At 38.6% G+C, this 19,657-nt stretch overlaps 1 protein-coding gene across 1 annotated transcript in view; it reads left to right on the top strand.

The window, feature by feature from the left end:
* Positions 1 to 19,657, top strand: part of LOC112542749 (uncharacterized) — a 147,622-nt gene that overhangs the window by 110,996 nt on the left and 16,969 nt on the right. The window contains exons 35-39 of the mRNA XM_088134340.1: positions 1,192 to 1,332; positions 6,862 to 7,028; positions 11,566 to 11,642; positions 12,212 to 12,324; positions 13,449 to 13,658. Coding sequence (XP_087990466.1) covers positions 1,192 to 1,332; positions 6,862 to 7,028; positions 11,566 to 11,642; positions 12,212 to 12,324; positions 13,449 to 13,658 — 708 coding nt within the window. The remainder of the gene's footprint in view (positions 1 to 1,191; positions 1,333 to 6,861; positions 7,029 to 11,565; positions 11,643 to 12,211; positions 12,325 to 13,448; positions 13,659 to 19,657) is intronic.

Below are 19,657 nucleotides of genomic sequence, written 5' to 3'. Positions count from 1 at the left end.
AAAGGATTGTCAAATTTGTGTACTTGATCTTGATATTTAATGCAGAATGTTGCTGGAAAGCACATGAAATATTGGAGTTGTGCTGATCTAGCAACATTTTGGGCTTTTGTAAACATTCTTATCTTACCTTGGCTGGAACCCCACTTCAGTGGAGGCTTTACTGATTCCTGGTGAAATATATATAAAATCTCATCTCTTATGGTAACATGAAGGAACTGCACAATAATGGTATTGAACTAGTTCCAGTCTTCTGTCTCATCAGAGGAATTTTAAACATATGTTCAATCTCAACTGGAAAGTCTGTTCCTAAAGAGAAGAGCTTTCTGAAAAAAAATCCTCCATAAATTCAGCCAGATTTGACTGGGTTAGAGGGGGGTTCTCAATACCAATCACACATAGATTTTTCCTATTGTAGTTGAGATTCTAGCTAAGTAATTTGTTTATCCAAAATATTATGACTGGCTTGAGCTATGGTCTCGTGGGCATGTAATCGATCTTCATATCTAGCCATTTTTTTCTTGCATCTGCTTTAGATCATTCTTAAGCTCAGCCAAATCTTGTTGAATTGGCTTCATAGCTTGCAGCTAAGCCAGAATCTCTTTTAACAAGTTAGAAGAAGAATCCTCCTCTGCCATCTTTCCTGCCTCAGCAGATAGTGATGCAGTAAGATTTAAACTATTGATTGTTCAGATTTAGTTGCCATGCCAATAGCTTGTTAGAAGCAAGATGACATGTAATAAAAAAAATTTAATTACCCAGTAAACAAAGTACTTATCCACAGAATCTGATAATTCAGGAGTTTGAAAGCCCTTTAATGAAGAGAGAAGTGAGAGACCTGTTCTATAGCGCTATCCCAAATTGGAAGTATGTAGCTTATTAACCTGTGGGTAGCACTTATTAGGGAAGCACTGTGCCATGGAGAAAAGCTGCTCGGGAAGAGATAGCTTATTTAGCTTTGTGAGAGGGGGAAAAAACGGTCAGGCACAGAACAGTCTGGTTGTGGCTAGCCTCATGAAAATGGAAATTTATAATAATTCAACTTAGTCCTTCCTTTCAGCAGAGATCTATAGATAGCCTTGGAGTATTTTGGTGACTATGTCTGTTATAAAACTTGTGTCAGGGAGGGGGATAGTATGACATTATAATTAGCTACCATTCTGGGACATTTAATTTTTAAACATTTTTTGGCAGCATGTGCACTACGTTTTTATGGTGCAGAGTGTGGCATGATTTGCAGCTGTAATGGAACTGAAAGTTGTAATCCATTAAATGGACAATGTGCAGAAAATGAGCAATGTAATGAAGACCGCTTAAGAAGTGATTGTCAACAAGGTACACAATTTAATTTTCTCTCCCTTATATAGATGTAGCAGAAGGAGGAAGCAGCTGTGAGGAATTAATTAGTTTTTGTTATTATTATCCCTCAACTGGAATCCTGCAGTGAAGTAGTCTGGGAAGGAGGGATATTTGAAAGCCATGCTCCTTCCAACTGTCCTCATCTCTCAGGATTTGAATAGCTATACCATGGTACCTTCCAGTCTGATTTTGAAATTATTTAATGCCAAATCGGTTCAGAATATGATCTTCCTCATCTTTGAGTAAGCAGCAGCATATCTGAGGGAACCAGCTGTGCAGTAGGGTGTATGGACTAGTGGCATATCCCTATGAGCTATCAGTAGGTACAAGTCTTTAAAATAAGGCCCTAGTGGAAGAAATCCTCAGGTGAGAATGAGAGAATGAACCATTTCCCTACTGCTTGACCCTTCAACCTAACTGAGTGGGTTAATCTATACATCTTTCTATCTTTCAGCTCATGTCACTATTTCTTCCATTCTGAAAAAAAGATATTCTTTGATGCATTCTTTGCTTCTAACTTGCACCAATTGGAATGTGCTGCTTAATTCTTCTTTTTCTATGCCCTTCTGAGCTTCCTATAATCTGGCATCTGTCCTCTCCACTAAACTGGCATTTTATTCAGGAAAAGAAGTGAAAAGGGCTCAACTGCAATATGTCTGCTTATTTTGATGATGTTAATCATCTCTTTTGCTTCAGGCCTCTAAGGCACTGTCTCCAACTGGTTTTTCTGCTTTAACTAAATGTTTATTTCACAGAGGAAAGCTCTTTTTCTGTTGTATTTGCTCCTGATCTTTTGTTGTTTTCTGGAAGATTCTCTGATTGATTGATTGATTGATTGATTGATTGATTGATTGATTGATTTGATTTGATTTGATTTATAGAGCTGCCCATCTCAAATCAGTGACTCTGGGTGGCAAACAATCATAAAAACAATTAAAACAATTAAAACATATTACAAAAAAGAAATTAAATATAGATAGCAGCCAGTAGATATTATAATCCATCTGTGTCAACATAGCCAGGAAATGGGGCCCTTCACGCACTCAGAACCTCAGGTCTAGGCACCCAGACAGGTCTTCAAGGCATTCCGAAAGACCAACAGGGTTGTGGTCATCATAATCTCAGGAGGGAGGATGTTCCAGAGGGCAAGTGCTATGGCACAAAAGGCAGATCTCCTGGCTAATGCAACCTGGAGCATGCCCATCCTGCTGGACCAGATTGGATGGGTAGAAACAACTGGGAAAAGACTGTCCCTCAGGTAACCCAGTCCCAAGCCATGAAGTGCTTTAAAGGTGACAACCACACCTTAAATTGCACTCAGAAGCACACTGGCAACCAGTGCAGCCCCCAAAGCACTGCCACACCCGGAACCCAGCTGGGCATATCTCAGAAAGGGGAACTCCTCCCTCTCTCCCAGCCAGGTCTCCATAATACACGCCAGATCAGCTTTCTCATCCATGATCAAGTCATGGATGAAGGTGGCCTTATTACAGACTGACCTGGCATGCAGCAGCATCAGCTGACAACCCAGGGCCTTGAAGGTGTGCCATTCGGGGCCCAGGAATGAGCTTGAGTGGCTGGAAGGTCCCACAGGAACAATATACCTCTGGCACGGTCCCTGTGAGCCACCTCTTGTCTCCCACCATATCTCCCCATACTCGTCACTACTGGGATGTTGCAGCCTGCCCTCACCTCTCCAAAGCCTTCCCCTTCCCCCTATCCAAAGTGGTTCATGCCCAAGCCTGTAGCCCCCCTGTCATACATGCACCTCCAGTTACAGCCTCCTCCAGAGCTGTCAACCCATAGTGCTTCTGCTTAGTACTCAGCAGTATCAGATATATTGCTATCACACTGTTTATCAGGCATAAAGTTCTTTCTTTACTAGTTCTTTTTGTTTGTTCCCCATATTCAATATACTAACTCAATGTTGCATTTCTTGTTCCCACTGTGATACTACAATCTTTTTCTATGTGGCCTCAATTTCCCCCCTTTCACTTCTCTTAACACATTGTCACTGAAATCATTCCACCATTATAAAAGGAAAAAATAAATATGAATTTTTACCTTAGTAACAAAGTCTCCACTATATTGTTGTTTATAAATATTAAAAAGAAAAGAAAAAGGGAAAAAAGGAAAGGGAAAAAAGAAAAACATCACTAAAAATAATATAGATAAATACTGTATTTGATTTTTGATTTCCCCCTTTTTTGTTCTTGATCCATATGTATTGGTGTAAGCTTTAGAAACCATGCTCTTAATGTCTGTATTGGCCTTGTGTAATGTGTAATGTATATGGAAGCCATTCTTGCTTGAATTTAGTTAAACTTCTATTAGTTTTGCCATTGCTGCATATTCTCCAAGTTTATATGAAAACAGCTCAAGTGTACTTTGTTTGCTATCTTTTATTAATGTTATATTGAACATCAGTTGTACAATTGTAGTAGCTAGCTGCACATTTATAGACATTATACATGTCTATATATGTAATGGTATGTGGGAATGGCCTTGGGAGACAGGAGGAAGAGCTAAAGACTGGACAAGGGTCAGATAAGAGAAGTTAAACCCACAGAATGAATGTGGATGTAGCAAACATCTTAGAAGAGGCCCTCCCCAGTTTCTTGGATTGTAAAAGCGAGGGGGGAACAGATGTACTTTCAGACTTGCAAAATTCTGTTAATGAAACCTTACAATAAAGATGGAGTTAGTACTTTTAGATGTGTTTCTTGTCTGGACTACCTCGCAAGGCTGACAATAGAATACAAACTAGAGAGCCAGTTTGGTGTAATGGTTAAGGTGCTGGCTGAGGAGACTATAATTTCTAGGCCTCCCTTAGTGACTGGAAACCTGTTATGGACTTTTTGCTGAAAAAAAAGAAAAAATGAACTTGTGATTTATGGGTTTGATAAGTAGAAAGGGTAGACTATGGAAAGAAAGCAATTACGTTATAACCTTAGAAAGAGAGGGTAAAATATAAATGTACTTGTAACTGCTGTTAAGAAGATCAGAAGCCACTTCTTTATAACTTTTTCTTTTCTCTTCTTCTCTCTTTCTTTGCACTTTTTTTTCACGTATTACTTTACTTTCTTTCCTTTTTTGTCTCTCAGCCCAACCCACCTCATAGGGTTGTTGTGGGGAAAATAGGCAGGAGTATTCGGTATGTTCACAACTTGAGTTGACGTGCACACACACACACACACAAAAATAAGTAAATAAATAAAGAGCTGGTGGGATAAATGGGCAGGATAAAATCATCAACATCATCATCTTTTTTGAAAATATATCTGTTTTAAATTTAAAAAAAAGAAAAAGCATTCTACCGTCCTTCACTTCTATCACTTTTAAGAATCTGAAAGTTTTCTGTCCTCTTAATTTTTTTTTTTTTTTTTGCTGTGAGTCACTGTCCCCACCCCACCCCCATGTTTTTGCATACTGCCATTTCTCTTGTCAGATTTGTGTTAGATTCTTTCCATAGAGACTGTCTGGAGGTCCAGTGTAAAGTATAGTGAGGCATTGCTGACAAGTGTAATGTCTTATTTTAGCATTATTGTAGTATTCCAATTTATCACAACACTAAAATCTGCATCAAAGTATGACTGAGGAAGAATCAGTAGTTGTAGTAGGGCCCTGACAACTTCCGGTCTAATGGCAGCTTAAGCAATTACTTTTCTCACTTTATATCCCCCCTGTGGAGGATTTACTTAAGTAACCTGTTCAGTGGTGAGTTATTTATGCCCTGCTTTCTGAAATTTATTTTAATAGCCCAGATACAATAACATATTAACAACTAAAGGCTACAAAATGCCTCATGAAGCTAAGAAAACTGCACCTCTTTACCTCAACTCTACCTATACTGTAGTGAACAGGGAGGCATGAGCCCTGGAATGATGGAGAATTTATTGGATTCTGCTGAATCTTTCGGGTCTATACCAGCTACCTCTCCTGGATCTGCTGAAATGGATAGAGCAATATTAACTCCTGACTTACCTGTCTATACTCTTGCGCGAGAAGAAATAATGGGCTTTGAGATGATTGATTGATTAAGTGCCGTCAAGTCAGTGTTCACTCTTAGCAACCACATAGATAAATTTTCTTCAGAATGATCTGTCCCCAACCTGGTCCATCAAGTCTTCCAATGATACACCCACCATCTCTGTAATGGAGTTCATTCACCTTGCTGCTGGTCATCCTCTTCTTCTCTTTCCTTCTACCTTTCCCAATTTTATAGACTGCTCCAAAGAGCTAGTTCTTCACATAATGTATCTGAAGTATTATAATTTGAATCTGGTCATGTGTGTCTCAAGTGAGAACTCTGAGTTGATTTGTTCAATGATCCATTTGTTTCCTTGACTCAACTTATGACCACAATAGGGACCGGAAATTTGTCATTAAGCAACACAGTTGTTAAGCGAGGTGTCATGTGACCACACCCAATTTTACGACAATTTTTGTGGTGGTCATTAAGTGGATCATGTGGTTGTTAAGTGAATCATGCAGTTCCCCATTGATTTTGCTTGTTGGAAGCTGCTTGGGAAGGTTGGAAATGGCAATCATGTGATCCCGAGACGCTGCAACTGTCTTAAATACATGCCGGTTGCCAAGCACCTGAATTTTGATCACGTGAACACAGGGACACTGTGACAGTCATAAGTGTAAGGACCGGTCATAAGTCACCTTTTTCAACACTGTTGTAACTTTGAATGGTTGCTAAATGAATGGTCATAAGTCAAGGACTACCTGTATTCTATGTTATTCTCAGGAGATTTCTCTAACGAGCTTTGAGATGGGTAATAGTTAAATTGAAATCAGTGTGTAAAGATTCTAGGAACAATTTATGGATTTGCAAACTGGGATTCATGAAGAAGTGAAAGATGCTAAAAATTAGATGTTCAAATTTTAGAAGGAGTTAGATACTTTGGAAAAAACCCTGTTTTTTCTTAGGAAACTTGCTTGCAGAATTCAGAAGCAAAGGAGCAATCTCATGCCAAACTAGTTACAGATTTGAAAACTAATTCACTCAAGGGCGACTCACCAGAAAAAATTTAAAACTCACGAATCTCTATGTATACAGAAAATGAAATGCTCTACTATTATATGTGGGAAATTGTTTACAAGAATGACTTGCACCTGATTTTAAACTTGAAATACAAGATAGCTATAGATTACCATCAGGAAGCAATCCGTCATACAGATTTGCTGCAATTATAATTAAACTCCTGAGGTCTTCCATGTATGAGGTTTTATAGCTTTCAAGACAGATTCCTGACTTGCAATATAAAGGAGTTAAATCATCAACATTGAATTTGGTTATCTTGAGCAAAAACATTTTTCAGAAGTTGACTTCCATCAATTATTAAGTTATTTTTGAGTTATCAGATGCTTAATGTTTTCATGTTACTGGGTAGTTAAGGACAATTTACTGTATCAGTATTTATAAAACAACAGCAGCAAAAACTCTGTAAATATTGTGTTATTGCTTAGTTGTTGCCATAGCTGTTTATTTTTCAGATGTGATTCATCTCAGATGTCCAAAAGATCCTGGATGGTGGTATTGGAAAAACAGCTGTTATTACATAGAAACAACAAAACGCTTGACCTGGGGAGAAGCAAAAAATTTCTGCATGGCTTATCATGAAACTAAACTATTACCAATGCCACAAAGTAATGAGGAAAAGGTAACATGTGTTTGTGGATGTAGAACTGGAAGGGCATTTCTAGATTGTATGAATGATTATATTACATCTAGAAGCAACATACCTGTGAAGTACAATGGATTTCTCTTTGAAGAAGGCAGAACTACCAGTGAGAATGAGCCCCCCCCCGCCCCCATGTTGTTTGATCATGTTACAGGTATCGTTGCAGGATATAAGCTGTTCAAGCAAAACTGCCTTTTGTAATTGACTGATGGTGATTTTGTCAATGCCGATGGTGATCAAGTAGTGCTCCAGATGTTTTGGGATTGCACCTAAGGCGCCTATTACTATTGGTATTATATTTGCTTTCTTTTGCCACAGTTTTTCTATTTTTATCTGCAGGTCTTTGTATTTTGTGATTTTCTCCAGTTCTTTCTCTTTTATTCTCCTGTCTCCAGATATTGCAATGTCCACTATCCAGACGAATTATTATTATTATTATTATTATTATTATTATTATTATTATTATTATTATTATTATTATTATTATTCCTGGGCAATTCCAGTCATTAGATATACAGCTGGGATGGTGGATTGAACTCAAGCTGAACTAAAATCCTTGGATAGGAATACCAGAAAAATAATAACAATGAATCATGTTATCATTATCAGTGATGTTGACAGACTCTACTCACCAAGGAGCATAGGTGGGCGTGGAATGTTACAAGTAGACCAGACAGTTGAAGAAGAAAAAAGGGCATTGGAAGAATATCTGAAAGACAGTGAAGAAGATGCACTGAAACTAGTACACCATGAAGGCTTACTGAATACTGAAGAGACCAAAGTGGCCTACAAGAAAGACCAAATGAAGAATAGAAAAGAGACATGGCAAAGTAAAGTACTACATGGCCAGTACACAAAAAAATCTAGCAGACAAAACAGATAACAACAAGACCTGGCAATGGCTAAGAACAGGAAAGTTGAAGAAAGAGACAGAGGGGCTAATTCTGGCTGTACAAGACCAAGCCTTAAGAAGAAATGCATACAAAGCCAGAATTGAGAAGACAGCAACAGACAGCAAAAGCCACCTCTGCAAAGAAGCTGAAGAAACAGTAGACCACATAGTCAGCTGCTGCAAGATCTCCCAGACTGACTACAAACAACAGCATCACAAATTATCAACAATAGTGCATTGGAATATCTGCAAGAAATACCATTTGCCTGCAAGCAAGAACTGGTGGGACCACAAAACAGGCAAAGAAATAGAAAATGTAGAAGCTAAAGTGCTCTGGGACTTTACAATTCAGACAGACAAGCATTTGCCACTCAACACCCCAGATTTAACAATTGTTGATAAGAAAGACAAAAAAGTCTGGATAGTGGACATTGTAATACCTGGAGACAGCAGAATAGAAAAGAAAGAACTGGAGAAAATTACAAAATATAAAGACCTGCAAATAGAAGTAAATGACTAGGGCAAAAGAAAGCACAGATAGTACCAACAGTTATAGGCACTTTAGGTGCAATCCCAAAACATCTGGAGCACCACTGGAAGACCATTGTTGTTGTTGTTTAGTCGTTAAGTCGTGTCCGACTCTTCGTGACCCCATGAACCATATTGCGCCAGGTCTTCCTGTCCTTCACTGCCTCCCTGAGTTTGCTCAGTTTCATGCTCATTGCTTCAGTGATGCTATCTAACCATCTCATCCTCTGCCGTCCTCTTCTCCTTTTGCCTTCAATCTTTCCTAGCATCAGGGTCTTCTCCAAAGAGATCTCTCTTCGCATTAGGTGACCAAAATATCTGAGCTTGAGCTTCATTATCGATCCTTCCAATGAGCAATCAGGTTTGATTTCCTTTAAGATTGACTGGTTTGACCTCCTAGCAGTCCAGGGGACTCTCAAGAGTCTTCTCCAGCACCACAGTTCAAAGGCATCAATTCTTCGGCGCTCGGCCTTTTTTATGGTCCAGCTCTCACAGCCATACATTACTACTGGAAAAACCATAGCTTTGACTATGCGGATCTTTGTCGGCAAGGTGACGTCTCTGCTTTTTAATATGCTATCTAGGCTTGCCATAGCTTTCCTCCCAAGGAGCAAGCGTCTTTTAATTTCATGGCTGCAGTCTCCGTCTGCGGTGATCTTGGAGCCCAAATAAATGAAGTCTGTTACTGCTTCCATTTCTGCCCCTTCTATTTGCCAGGAATTGATGGGTCCAGATGCCATGATCTTAGTTTTTTTAATGTTGAGTTTCAAGCCAGCTTTTTCACTCTCCTCTTTCACCCTCATCAAGAGGCTCTTTAGTTCTTCTTCACTTTCTGCCATTAGGGTGGTATCGTCCGCATATCTGAGGTTGTTGATGATTCTCCCTGCAATCTTAATTCCGGCTTGTGATTCTTCCAGCCTGGCATTTCTCATGATGTACTCTGCATATAGGTTAAATAAGCAGGGTGACAGTATACAGCCTTGTCGTACACCTTTCCCTATTTTGAACCAATCGGTTGTTCCATGACCGGTTCTGACTGTTGCTTCTTGGCCCGCATACAGATTTCTCAGGAGACAGGTAAGGTGGTCTGGTACTCCCATCTCTTTAAATTTGCCACAGTTTGTTGTGATCCACACAATCAAAGGCTTTTGCATAGTCAATGAAGCAGAAGTAGATATTTTTCTGGAACTCTCGTGCTTTCTCCATGATCCAGCGAATGTTGGCAATTTGATCTCTAGTTCCTCTGCCTCTTCGAAACCCAGCTTGTACATCCGGTAGTTCTCGGTTCATGTATTGCTGAAGCCTAGCTTGTAGGATTTTGAGCATAACCTTGCTAGCATGTGAAATGAGTGCAATTGTGCAATAGTTTGAGCATTCTTTGGCGTTGCCATTCTTTGGAATTGGAACATAAACTGACCTTTTCCAATCCTGTGGCCACTGTTGCGTTTTCCAAACTTGCTGGCATATTGAGTGCAGCACTTTAACACCATCATCTTTTAGTATTTTAAATAACTCAGCTGGAATACTGTCATCTCCACTAGCTTTGTTGTTAGCAATGCTTCCTAAGGCCCACTTGACTTCATTCTCTAGGATGTCTGGCTCAAGGTCAGTGATCACACCAGCGTGGACATCAGGGACATTAAGATCTTTCTTGTATAGTTCTTCTGTGTATTCTTGCCACCTCTTCTTAATCTCTTCTGCTTCTGTTAGGTCCCTGCCTTTTTTGTCCTTTTTCATGCCCATCTTTGCACTAAACGTTCCTTTCATATCTCCAATTTTCTTGTAGAGATCTCTAGTCTTCCCCATTCTATTGTTTTCCTCAATTTCTTTGCATTGTTCATTTAAGAAGGCCTTCTTATCTCTCCTTGCTATTCTCTGGAATTCTGCATTCAGTTGCTTATATCTTTCCCTTTCACCCTTGCTTTTCGCATTCCTTCTTTCCACAGCTATTTGTAATGCCTCATCAGACAGCCATTTTGCTTTCTTGCATTTCTTTTTCTTTGGGATGGTTTTAGTTGCTGCCTCCTGTACAATGTTACGGACCTCCGTCCATAGTTCTTCAGGCACTCTGTCCACCAAATCTAATCCTCTAAATCTATTCATCACCTTCACTGTGTACTCACAAGGAATATGATCTAAGTCATACCTGAGTGGTCTAGTGGTTTTCCCTACATTCTTCAATTTAAGCCTAAATTTTGCAGTAAGAAGCTCATGATCTGAACCACAGTCAGCTCCTGGTCTTGTTTCTGCTGTCTGTATAGAGCTTCTCCATCTTTGGCGTCATATCTTTTAGCCTTTTAACATTGTCCATGGGGTTTTCTTGGCAAGGATACTGGAGTGGTTTGCCATTTCCTTCTCCAGTGGACCACATTTTGTCAGAACTCTCTGTCATGACCTGTCCGTCTTGGGTGGCCCTGCACGGTATAGCTCATGGCTTCATTGAGTTACGCAAGCCCCTTCGCCACGACAAGGCAGTGATCCATGAAGGGGGAAGACCATTGGCATTGACAAAATCACCATCAGTCAATTGCAAAAGGCAGCTTTACTTGGAACAGCTTATATCCTGCAACGATACTTTTAACACCATCAAACAACACCATCTGCCTATCCCAGGTCCTTGGGAAGGACTTGATAGGTGGATAAAAATGCCAAATCCAGTCTAAACATCTGGCTGACTGTGCAACCATCACCACCAAAAATAATAGGCACAACTCAAATGCAAAACATTCATTCTTTGCAGCATTCAGTAGTTAGACTCAGGGGTGTTTCAGTTTTAGCATTTGTGGGTTTTAGGGTTAGGTTTAGAGTTGTTCTACATTAATGGATTTATTGTTTATTTGGTTTACATACACCTACATTCCCTTTTGTGTTGAATGGGCAAGATGTTCTTTCCAAACTATGCTAAGTAAGAAAAATCATCTGTGGAGCTAAGATGAAGTAAGATGAGGAATCCCCACATCAGTTAATTAATTTCTATTAGGCATCATTTCTCTATGTATAATTTTTTGTTGAGGGTGGAAAATGAAATTGGGACCTTGGGGCTGGGCTGATGATATGCAAATTATTTGTAATAGAAATAATTTTCTTAATCTGCAGGTGTGGCTGACTACTGTGTTAAAGGATGTTATATGGATTGACTCTGCAATGGGAAAAATGAAGGACATGAAAAACAAGTAAGAGAAATTGTAATTGTTTCACTAATGGAATGCTGGCCACGTTTACATCTGTGATGCTGGACTAAGACTAAGAAAATTAAGTTTCAGATCCACACTCAGATGTTAGATTACTATTTCTCAGCTTAACCCTACCGCACAGGATTGTTGTTCTTGAATTTAGCTGAGTCACTCTCAGCTAAAACAGTTTTGATGAGGAAATATTTGATATTTAATGTGCAATTCAACAGCATGAAACTTCTTGAAATATGTATGTTTTTGACAAAATATAATTGATATAACTTTTCTGCTGATCATTTATCAAGGCAGGTGGTATTGCACTAAATACATTATTAAATTTAAAATCACTTGTTTTCCATTTTTCTATCAAGTTTAGACTCAATATGCAGTCAAATTTTAACTTAAAAATGAAACTTAAAACATTAGAAATTCTGTTACTGCATTTTTTCCCTGCAAATGTGCTTCAGAATTTGGTTTTGTGTTTTTTAATATGTAAGTATTATTTTATTTTTAACCTACTGCTGTTTAAACATTGTTCATCCTTGTTTATCTTGTACATCTAATTTTAGTAGAGATTCCTATGAACAAGTTCTTTCCACCTGCACCCAAATGAAACAGAAAGGTACTTTTGAACAAGTTAGCTGTTCCTCTTTGGCTGCCTGGGTTTGTAAAAGAAGCATAGGTAGGTAAGATGAAGTTCACTCCAATTTTCAGTTGTAAGCAGAGTTCTTACTGGAATGAAGTTTGGAGGGGATTTGGGATACCAGCTGACCTGATCCAAAGAACATGGGCTGATGTGCAGATCAAAACTGATCCATCTGCATTTATAGTTTCTAAATGTCTGACGCAATTCTCCATTTGAAACCAAAATCCAAACACATTTTAAATGTGTATTTTGAGAGAAAAATATATTTAAAATGTTATCTGAAAATTAGAATTGTTCTCATTTTTGCTTGATGTTGGAGATTTGTTCAAATACTCTAAAATGGAAAAGGTGAAATATTTCAAAGCAACAGCAGAAGTTTGAAGAGGAAAGTATTTAGTATTCAAGCATGCCAACTGAAGTTTTTTACCTTCTCCCTTTGCTCCTGCTGCTCAAACAAAAAAATCTCAACTCACATATGAGGTTTTTTTGAAAGCTCCTGAACATTTTCCTTTCTCAGTGTATTCTATACTTATTCTCAGCTGCAGTCATCATCCCAGAGCTGCTGCAGAGCGGTGGTGGTAGCCCCACACGCTGCACAACCAATAACAGCATATTGTTACAGCAAATACATACAACATATGTATTTCAGTTGGTACTGCACTACTGTAATGTTTCTGTGCTGCTGTCACATTCAGTAAGGTAGTAGAAGCAGCAATGCCCCTTTCTCCTATAGTGTTCCTTTCTGAATGTTCTTCCCACCCTTATAGATTGGACTTGGCTGCCTATTCTGTCACGAAAAACTTGGGGCCAATGCCTTTCCAGTTAGTATTAAGTCTAATGCTTATTCAGTTGTTTCAATTTGTAGACAACAGTATGAATAATTCTAAAACTGAGTTGCCACGTCCTAAATACTAAGTTACTCAAAGTACCTCTGCCAAATTTATATTTGTTGCTCAGTGTAAAAGTGATTTGTTGGCTACCGCAATACCAGTATTAGTCTGTTCAGAAAGGGACAGATCGGGAAGCAAAATGTGTAATTTTATGTTGGTAGTTCACATATCCGTGAAGTAATATATATTTTCATAGAAACACCAATATTAAGAGGAAATAAGAAAAAGCAAAGAAATCAATTGAATGGTGTTTTAAAAAATCTATTTTAGATACCAACTTGTTTTGGAAATACTCTAAAAAAATACTTCTCTTGCCACTGAGAAAAAGAATATATGCAAATAAGGAACATGCAAAGTCAGCCTGCCTTTTGGAAAAAGAATGCACTGGAATTAGTTATTGGAGAAAGAAGTACCGACCAGTCAGTGGTAAAGAACTGATTTCAACTACATCAGAACAGGATACTGCATACATCAAAAGTGGTAAATGTTCAGTTAGTGTAATATCTATTGTGGTATATATTGCAGTATGATCAAGAAATATAATCTAATTAGACTGATATAAACTGTTCTCAGTGACTCTTAAGAGGGACAAAGTAAAGCTACAATATAAAAATTGAGAGAAGACAAAATTAATATCATTTTCAAAAGAGGTGATCAAGTTCAGCCATCTACTGTATCCTATGATGTCCTGAAAAACAGTGTATCAAAGAAGCAAGAACATAGGGACAATGATTAAACCTGTTCATGTCCACAATAAAACAATTAGTTTCAAACCCAGCAGCAATTAGAGTCTGCAACTGCCATGATAATGGATGACAAAAACATTTGGCCTTTCTAGAATCTTCACCTTCTATTGGTGGAGATATTTACATTCTGAATATAGATTATATTCATTATACTGATATGTGCTTACTAAGCTGAAATTATGATTTGAAAAAATATTGTAATTACTGTCTCTGTGTTAGCCATGAAGGAGGTCTTAAATGTTGCACAGTCACGCCTTGAGCCTTGTCGTTCTTAGTAGGTTTATAAGTAATATGGGCAAGGGTATAGAGGGGTTCCTTATGACCTACTTTTAGGACAAATGGCCAGCATGATAGAAAAGCCCTGGCTTCTGGTTGCAGTTGCTTAATGCTAGTTCAGCTTACAATAAGACTGCCCTCATCTGTGATTTGATCACAGATAAGAGGCCTGACCAGGTATGTGCTGAGACCTGAAACCTGGCTGGGTCCAGGAGAGGAAGGGGTCCCCCACTCAGAAAAGTGCCCAGATGGGTTTCAGGTGTGGTGCAACTCCAGGGCAGGGGTGGAGTTGTGGTGATTGTCATCTAAGAGTCACTGTTGGCTTTCAGGGGTGCTGCTCCACAGGATTTTGGATGTGACACCATGTTCGTTAAGCTGGGATCTAGGGATCAGTTGGGATTGTTGCTGTTGTACCAGCCTCCCTGCTGTGTAGCAATCTCCCTGCCTGAGCTCCTTGACTCCATAACTGGTTTGACAGTGGAGTTTCCCAGGCTTATTTATTTATTTTTATTTATATATCAAAATTTGTCACCACCCATCTGTGGGCGGTTTATGGTCCTGGGGGAATTCAATCTGCCTTCTCTGGGGTGGGGTCTGAGGTAGCTCAGGAGTTCATGGCCACCATGACAGCCATGGGCCTGTCCCAGGTCATCCAGGGCCTGACATGTAACTGTGGTCATACATCTGATCTGTTTTTTCTGTCAGAGAAGTAGCAGTGTAACCTGGAATTGGGGGAGCTTTCTGTTACTCCCCTGTCATGGTCAGATCACTCCCTGGTAACCATGGAGTTTTCTGGCACTACCCCTCACTGCAGGGAGGCGGGACCTTTTTAGTTGGTCTACTTCAGGAGACTAATGGACTCTGGGGTTTCAGAGGGAGCTTGAGGTTTCTCTGATAGCCTGCTGCATGGTCTGATGAAGGCCTTAATTGCTGCCTGGAATGAAAAGGTGTTAGATCATATTGTGCCCACGTGGCTTCTTTCTGCCTGTGGATCTCATCACGTCCCCTGGTTTACAGAGGAATCGAGGGAGATGAAGCGAGCGAAAAGAGGCTTAGAGTGCCGCTGGAAGTCAACAAAGAACAAACTTGACCTATAAAGCCCTACATGGCATGGGGCCAGGTTATTTGAGGGACTGCTTCTACCCAATCACATCTATCCATCCCATCAGGCCTGACAGAAAAAGCACATTGTGGGTCTGTCCACTAAGTAATGTCATCTGACAAGAGCCAGGAGGAGAGCCTTTTCTGCTGTGGCACCCGCCCTCTGGAACATCATTTACCTGAAGTCAGACTGGCCCCAACTTACTGGCCTTCTGGAAGGGCCTGAAGACATGGCTTTGCCGACAGGAGGCGGAGCTGGCGTCGCGGCGGTACGGTGTGCGATCTGGAGCTCCCAAGATCGCAGCTGATATCTCCGATGCTGGACGGTCCCGAAGGACCTAAGCCGTCCCGTAGAGACGGCGACTAGATAGGGCACGTCCTGTTGATCCCAGGGATATCGCAAAATCTCTGGTTGATCCGGGAGAAGCCCTGAAACCAGCGACGGAGTGGCAGCCATTGAGACTGCAAAAGCCGGGACAGCTCCAAACGGAAGAAGAAAGTGTGCCAACCGGGTGAGATGGACCTTTATTATTCAATTTTGCTTAGAGAACACCCTAAGTAATCCAAAGTGAATTTTTAAAAGTGAAGAAAAGTGGGACTAAGCGGCGAGATTAAGCCTTTGGGAAAATTCTTTTTAGTTATTTAACTTTCCCTTTTTATGGACTTGAATCTGGCAGAGTGTGGTTTATTTCATTTTTAAACTCAACTGGACTGGCTTTTCTGTTTGATACTCAATAATTTCTGATTTCAAGCATTAGGACTAAGATTATTTTAGTGTTTTAAGAAGCATATTTCTTTTTCTCTTCTTTTCCCTTTTTTTTTTCTCTCCTTTCTCTCTGGCTGGGAAAGAGGAAAAGCGAAGTGAAAGCTAATGAAAGAAAGTAGCACTGCCACCTAGAGGCTTGGATATATATATATATATTGTTTTTTCTACTGTGACTTGTTTTACTCATACTCAAGGACTCTCAAAAAGATAGCGAAGTGCATCATAAACTGTTTATATAGGTGCCACCTGAATATTTATAAACAAGACAGCGGAGAGTGGATTCTGAAAATGTTTAAGGTGGAAAGCCTGATTTAGTCACAAGAGCCTTGGACATTTAGTGGCAGTAGCGTACTTCTTGCTAGAGCCTTGGTTTTTTTTTTTTTTTTTTTTTTTTTTTTTTAAAGGAAAAGAAATTTAGCTTTCTTTTCCCCTTCCTTTAATTTTTTTTAACTGTATACTATTGGATTAAGGCGGACAAGTGCCTGAAGGTTTTTCCTTTTCCATTCCCTTTTATTTCCAGGTTTATTTTTATCTCCTTTCTATTGTTTTTCATTTTCACTTTGTGGAATAGTATTTGTGGTTCTTGCCTTGTTCTCTCCCTTTTTTCTTTTTTCTGCAGCTTTAAGCATCAACGATGAGCAAGAAAATAACAGCCCCAATCCCATCAACGTCAGTAGCTTCCTCTTCACCTCCTGGGAGACAACGTTCAATTCAGACAATGATACAATATGAAAAAGAAAAGGAAGTGACATTACAGGCAATTATGCAAGAAATTCAGAAGATTGGAAAGAGGACGGAGAATATTGAGCATAGAATTGAAAAGACAGATGAAAGTATACAACAGATGATGACAAAATATGAGGAGAGATTTAAGAAAATTGAAGATGAAGACACACAAAGAGATAAGAAAATTGGAGATATCGATACTCGACTGAGTGAAGTCGAAATAGCCAGGAGTGATTTGCTAGGATGGGAAATTGATAAATCAGAATACTATTTGAGATTTCAAAACATAGAGGAAGGAAAAGGTGAAAACCTTGCGGAAATAATGACAGAAATACTGGCAGAAGCATTGGAGATAACCACAGAGAAGATGTCGGATGGGATGGATGAAATCTTTCGTGTATATACGAGATATGCAATGAGAAATAAACTACCAAGAGAAGTACACATAAGATTTACTAAAAAAACTATTAAGGCACAGATACTCCAGGTGGCAAGAGAGAAAACACTAAAGTACAAAGATAAAGAAATTGTAGTCCTGAAGCAGGTGCCAAGAAAAGTAAGAGATATAAGAAGGCAATACTCATTCCTGACTAAAGAGCTACTTAGAAGAGGAGTAAACTACAGATGGTTGATTCCAGAAGGTCTTCAGTTCACTTGGCAGGAGCAAAGACAAAGAGTTGATACAGTCCAAAAAGCAGAGCTATTCTATTCAGAACTCTTTAAAGGAAAAGAAGAAGACACACAAAAGGAAGAGTCGTTAATTGAGTTTCAAGAAGAAGGTGCAGCAGCAACTAGAAAAGAAAAAGAAGAAAGTGGGGGAGATGGTGCTCCTAGAGAACAACGAGAAGTAAGATCTACTAGAGCAATTAAACCCTCGTATAAAGCCTAACATGGAGGAAAGAAAATTGATTACGATCAATATAAATGGACTTAATTTGGCTATTAAAAGAAGGAAAGTATTTCATAAATTAGAGAAGTTAAAGTTTGATATAATTTGTCTGCAAGAAGTACATATCAAAAAACAACACGAATATTTGTTGCAGCAAAAAAAAACTGGGTAAATTATTCACTTCCTTGCCACAATGTAAAAAAAGAGGTGTGGTCCTATATATTAGAGATACAATGCCAGCAGAACAAATCTATGCGGATGATGATGGAAGGATTTTGATGGTTGAAATAATAGATAATAATGTTAAAACTCTTTTAATTGCAATTTATGCGCCCAATGACAATCAAGAAAAATTTTATAGGAAATTACATATGAAAATAGCTGAATTGGATTATGTTAATATTTGTATGATGGGAGATTTTAATGGAATAATGAATGATCAATTAGACTATAAAACACAGAAATTGACAAAGAGAACTAGGAAGACATTGCCAAAATCCTTCCTTCGAATGACAGAAGAAATAGACTTGAAAGATGCTTGGAGAGAAAGAAACCCAGCAAACAAACAATATACTTTTTATTCAGACAGACATGCATCTTGGTCTAGAATTGACATGATATGGATGTCAGCGGATTTATTTGCTAACATTCGAGAAATTGAAATACAAACAAGTATTTGGGCCGACCACAACCCAATGGTAGTTATCTGGAAAGGACAACGGAAGAGATCTAGATGGACTTTAAATAATAGGATACTAAAAGAAAAAGATTTCAAACAAAAAATAGAGAAAGAACTTACCTTCTTTTTTAATGTAAATAAAAAAGAGGATACATCATTACAGAATCTTTGGGATACAATGAAGGCTTATACAAGAGGTTTAATAATAGATTATACAAGGAAAAGAAACATAACGCAGAAAAAGACTTTTAAACTATTGGAGGATGACCATAAAAAATTGGAAGAAGAGTTACAGAAATCCCCGCAAAAAAGATATTAAAGCTAAAATGGATTTAATTAAACATAAAATGGGATTAATGGAAAAGGAGGAGCTGGCACAAAAAATTAGAAGTGCTAAACAGAATTATTTTGAAGATGCAAATAAACCAGGTAGATGGCTAGCTTATAAACTGAGAAAAGAGAGAGAATCAAAAGGATTAATCAATTGATAAATGAAGAAGGACAGATCTGCTTTGGTAATGAGGACAAGAAAAAAATTATACAAGATTACTATGGAAAATTGTACTATCAAGAGAATGTACAAGAAGAAGAAGTAAGACAACATTTACAGAAAGCGAAATTACCTCAGATACCTAAAGACATTGAAATAATGTTAGAGGGGAATATAACTATGATGGAACTAACAGAAGCTCTAAAAAAGCAGAATGTCGGGAAAGCCCCGGGTCCAGATGGGCTGCCAGTGGAATTTTACAAAACCTTCCAGGACATATTGAGCCTTCAACTATTGGAAGTTATGAATGAAGTTATGACAAAGAAGAGGATACCCCAAACATGGACTGAAGCATATATTACACTTATACCAAAGGAGGACACTGACCCACAACAGGTTAAAAATTATAGACCTATATCTCTACTAAATTCAGATTATAAAATTTTTGCTTCAATATTGGCAGAAAGACTAAAAAGATATTTAAATAATTTTATCCATGCTGATCAAAACGGATTTTTGCCAAAGAGACAAATTAAAGACAACATGAGAGTAATTCTGGACACACTGGAATACTATGAGGCACACCCTGAAAAGCAAATGGCCCTGATATTTTTAGACGCACAAAAAGCCTTTGACAACGTGAATTGGCGATTTATGCTACTGCAACTGGAACAAATGGGCTTTGGTAGAAAATTTACCCAAGCCATTGAAACAATATATCATAAACAGACTGCAAAAATCATGATAAATGGAGATTTAACAGAACAGATAGACATAACAAAAGGGACGAGACAAGGTTGTCCACT

The sequence above is a fragment of the Python bivittatus genome, unplaced genomic scaffold (assembly GCF_059951505.1).
Source record: "Python bivittatus isolate LINGU-HERP-01145 unplaced genomic scaffold, Pbiv_v1 ctg000080_np1212, whole genome shotgun sequence".
In the NCBI taxonomy this organism is placed as follows: domain Eukaryota; kingdom Metazoa; phylum Chordata; class Lepidosauria; order Squamata; family Pythonidae; genus Python; species Python bivittatus.
Note: the sequence above shows the minus strand (reverse complement) of the source record. Positions and strands in the feature narration are given on the sequence as shown.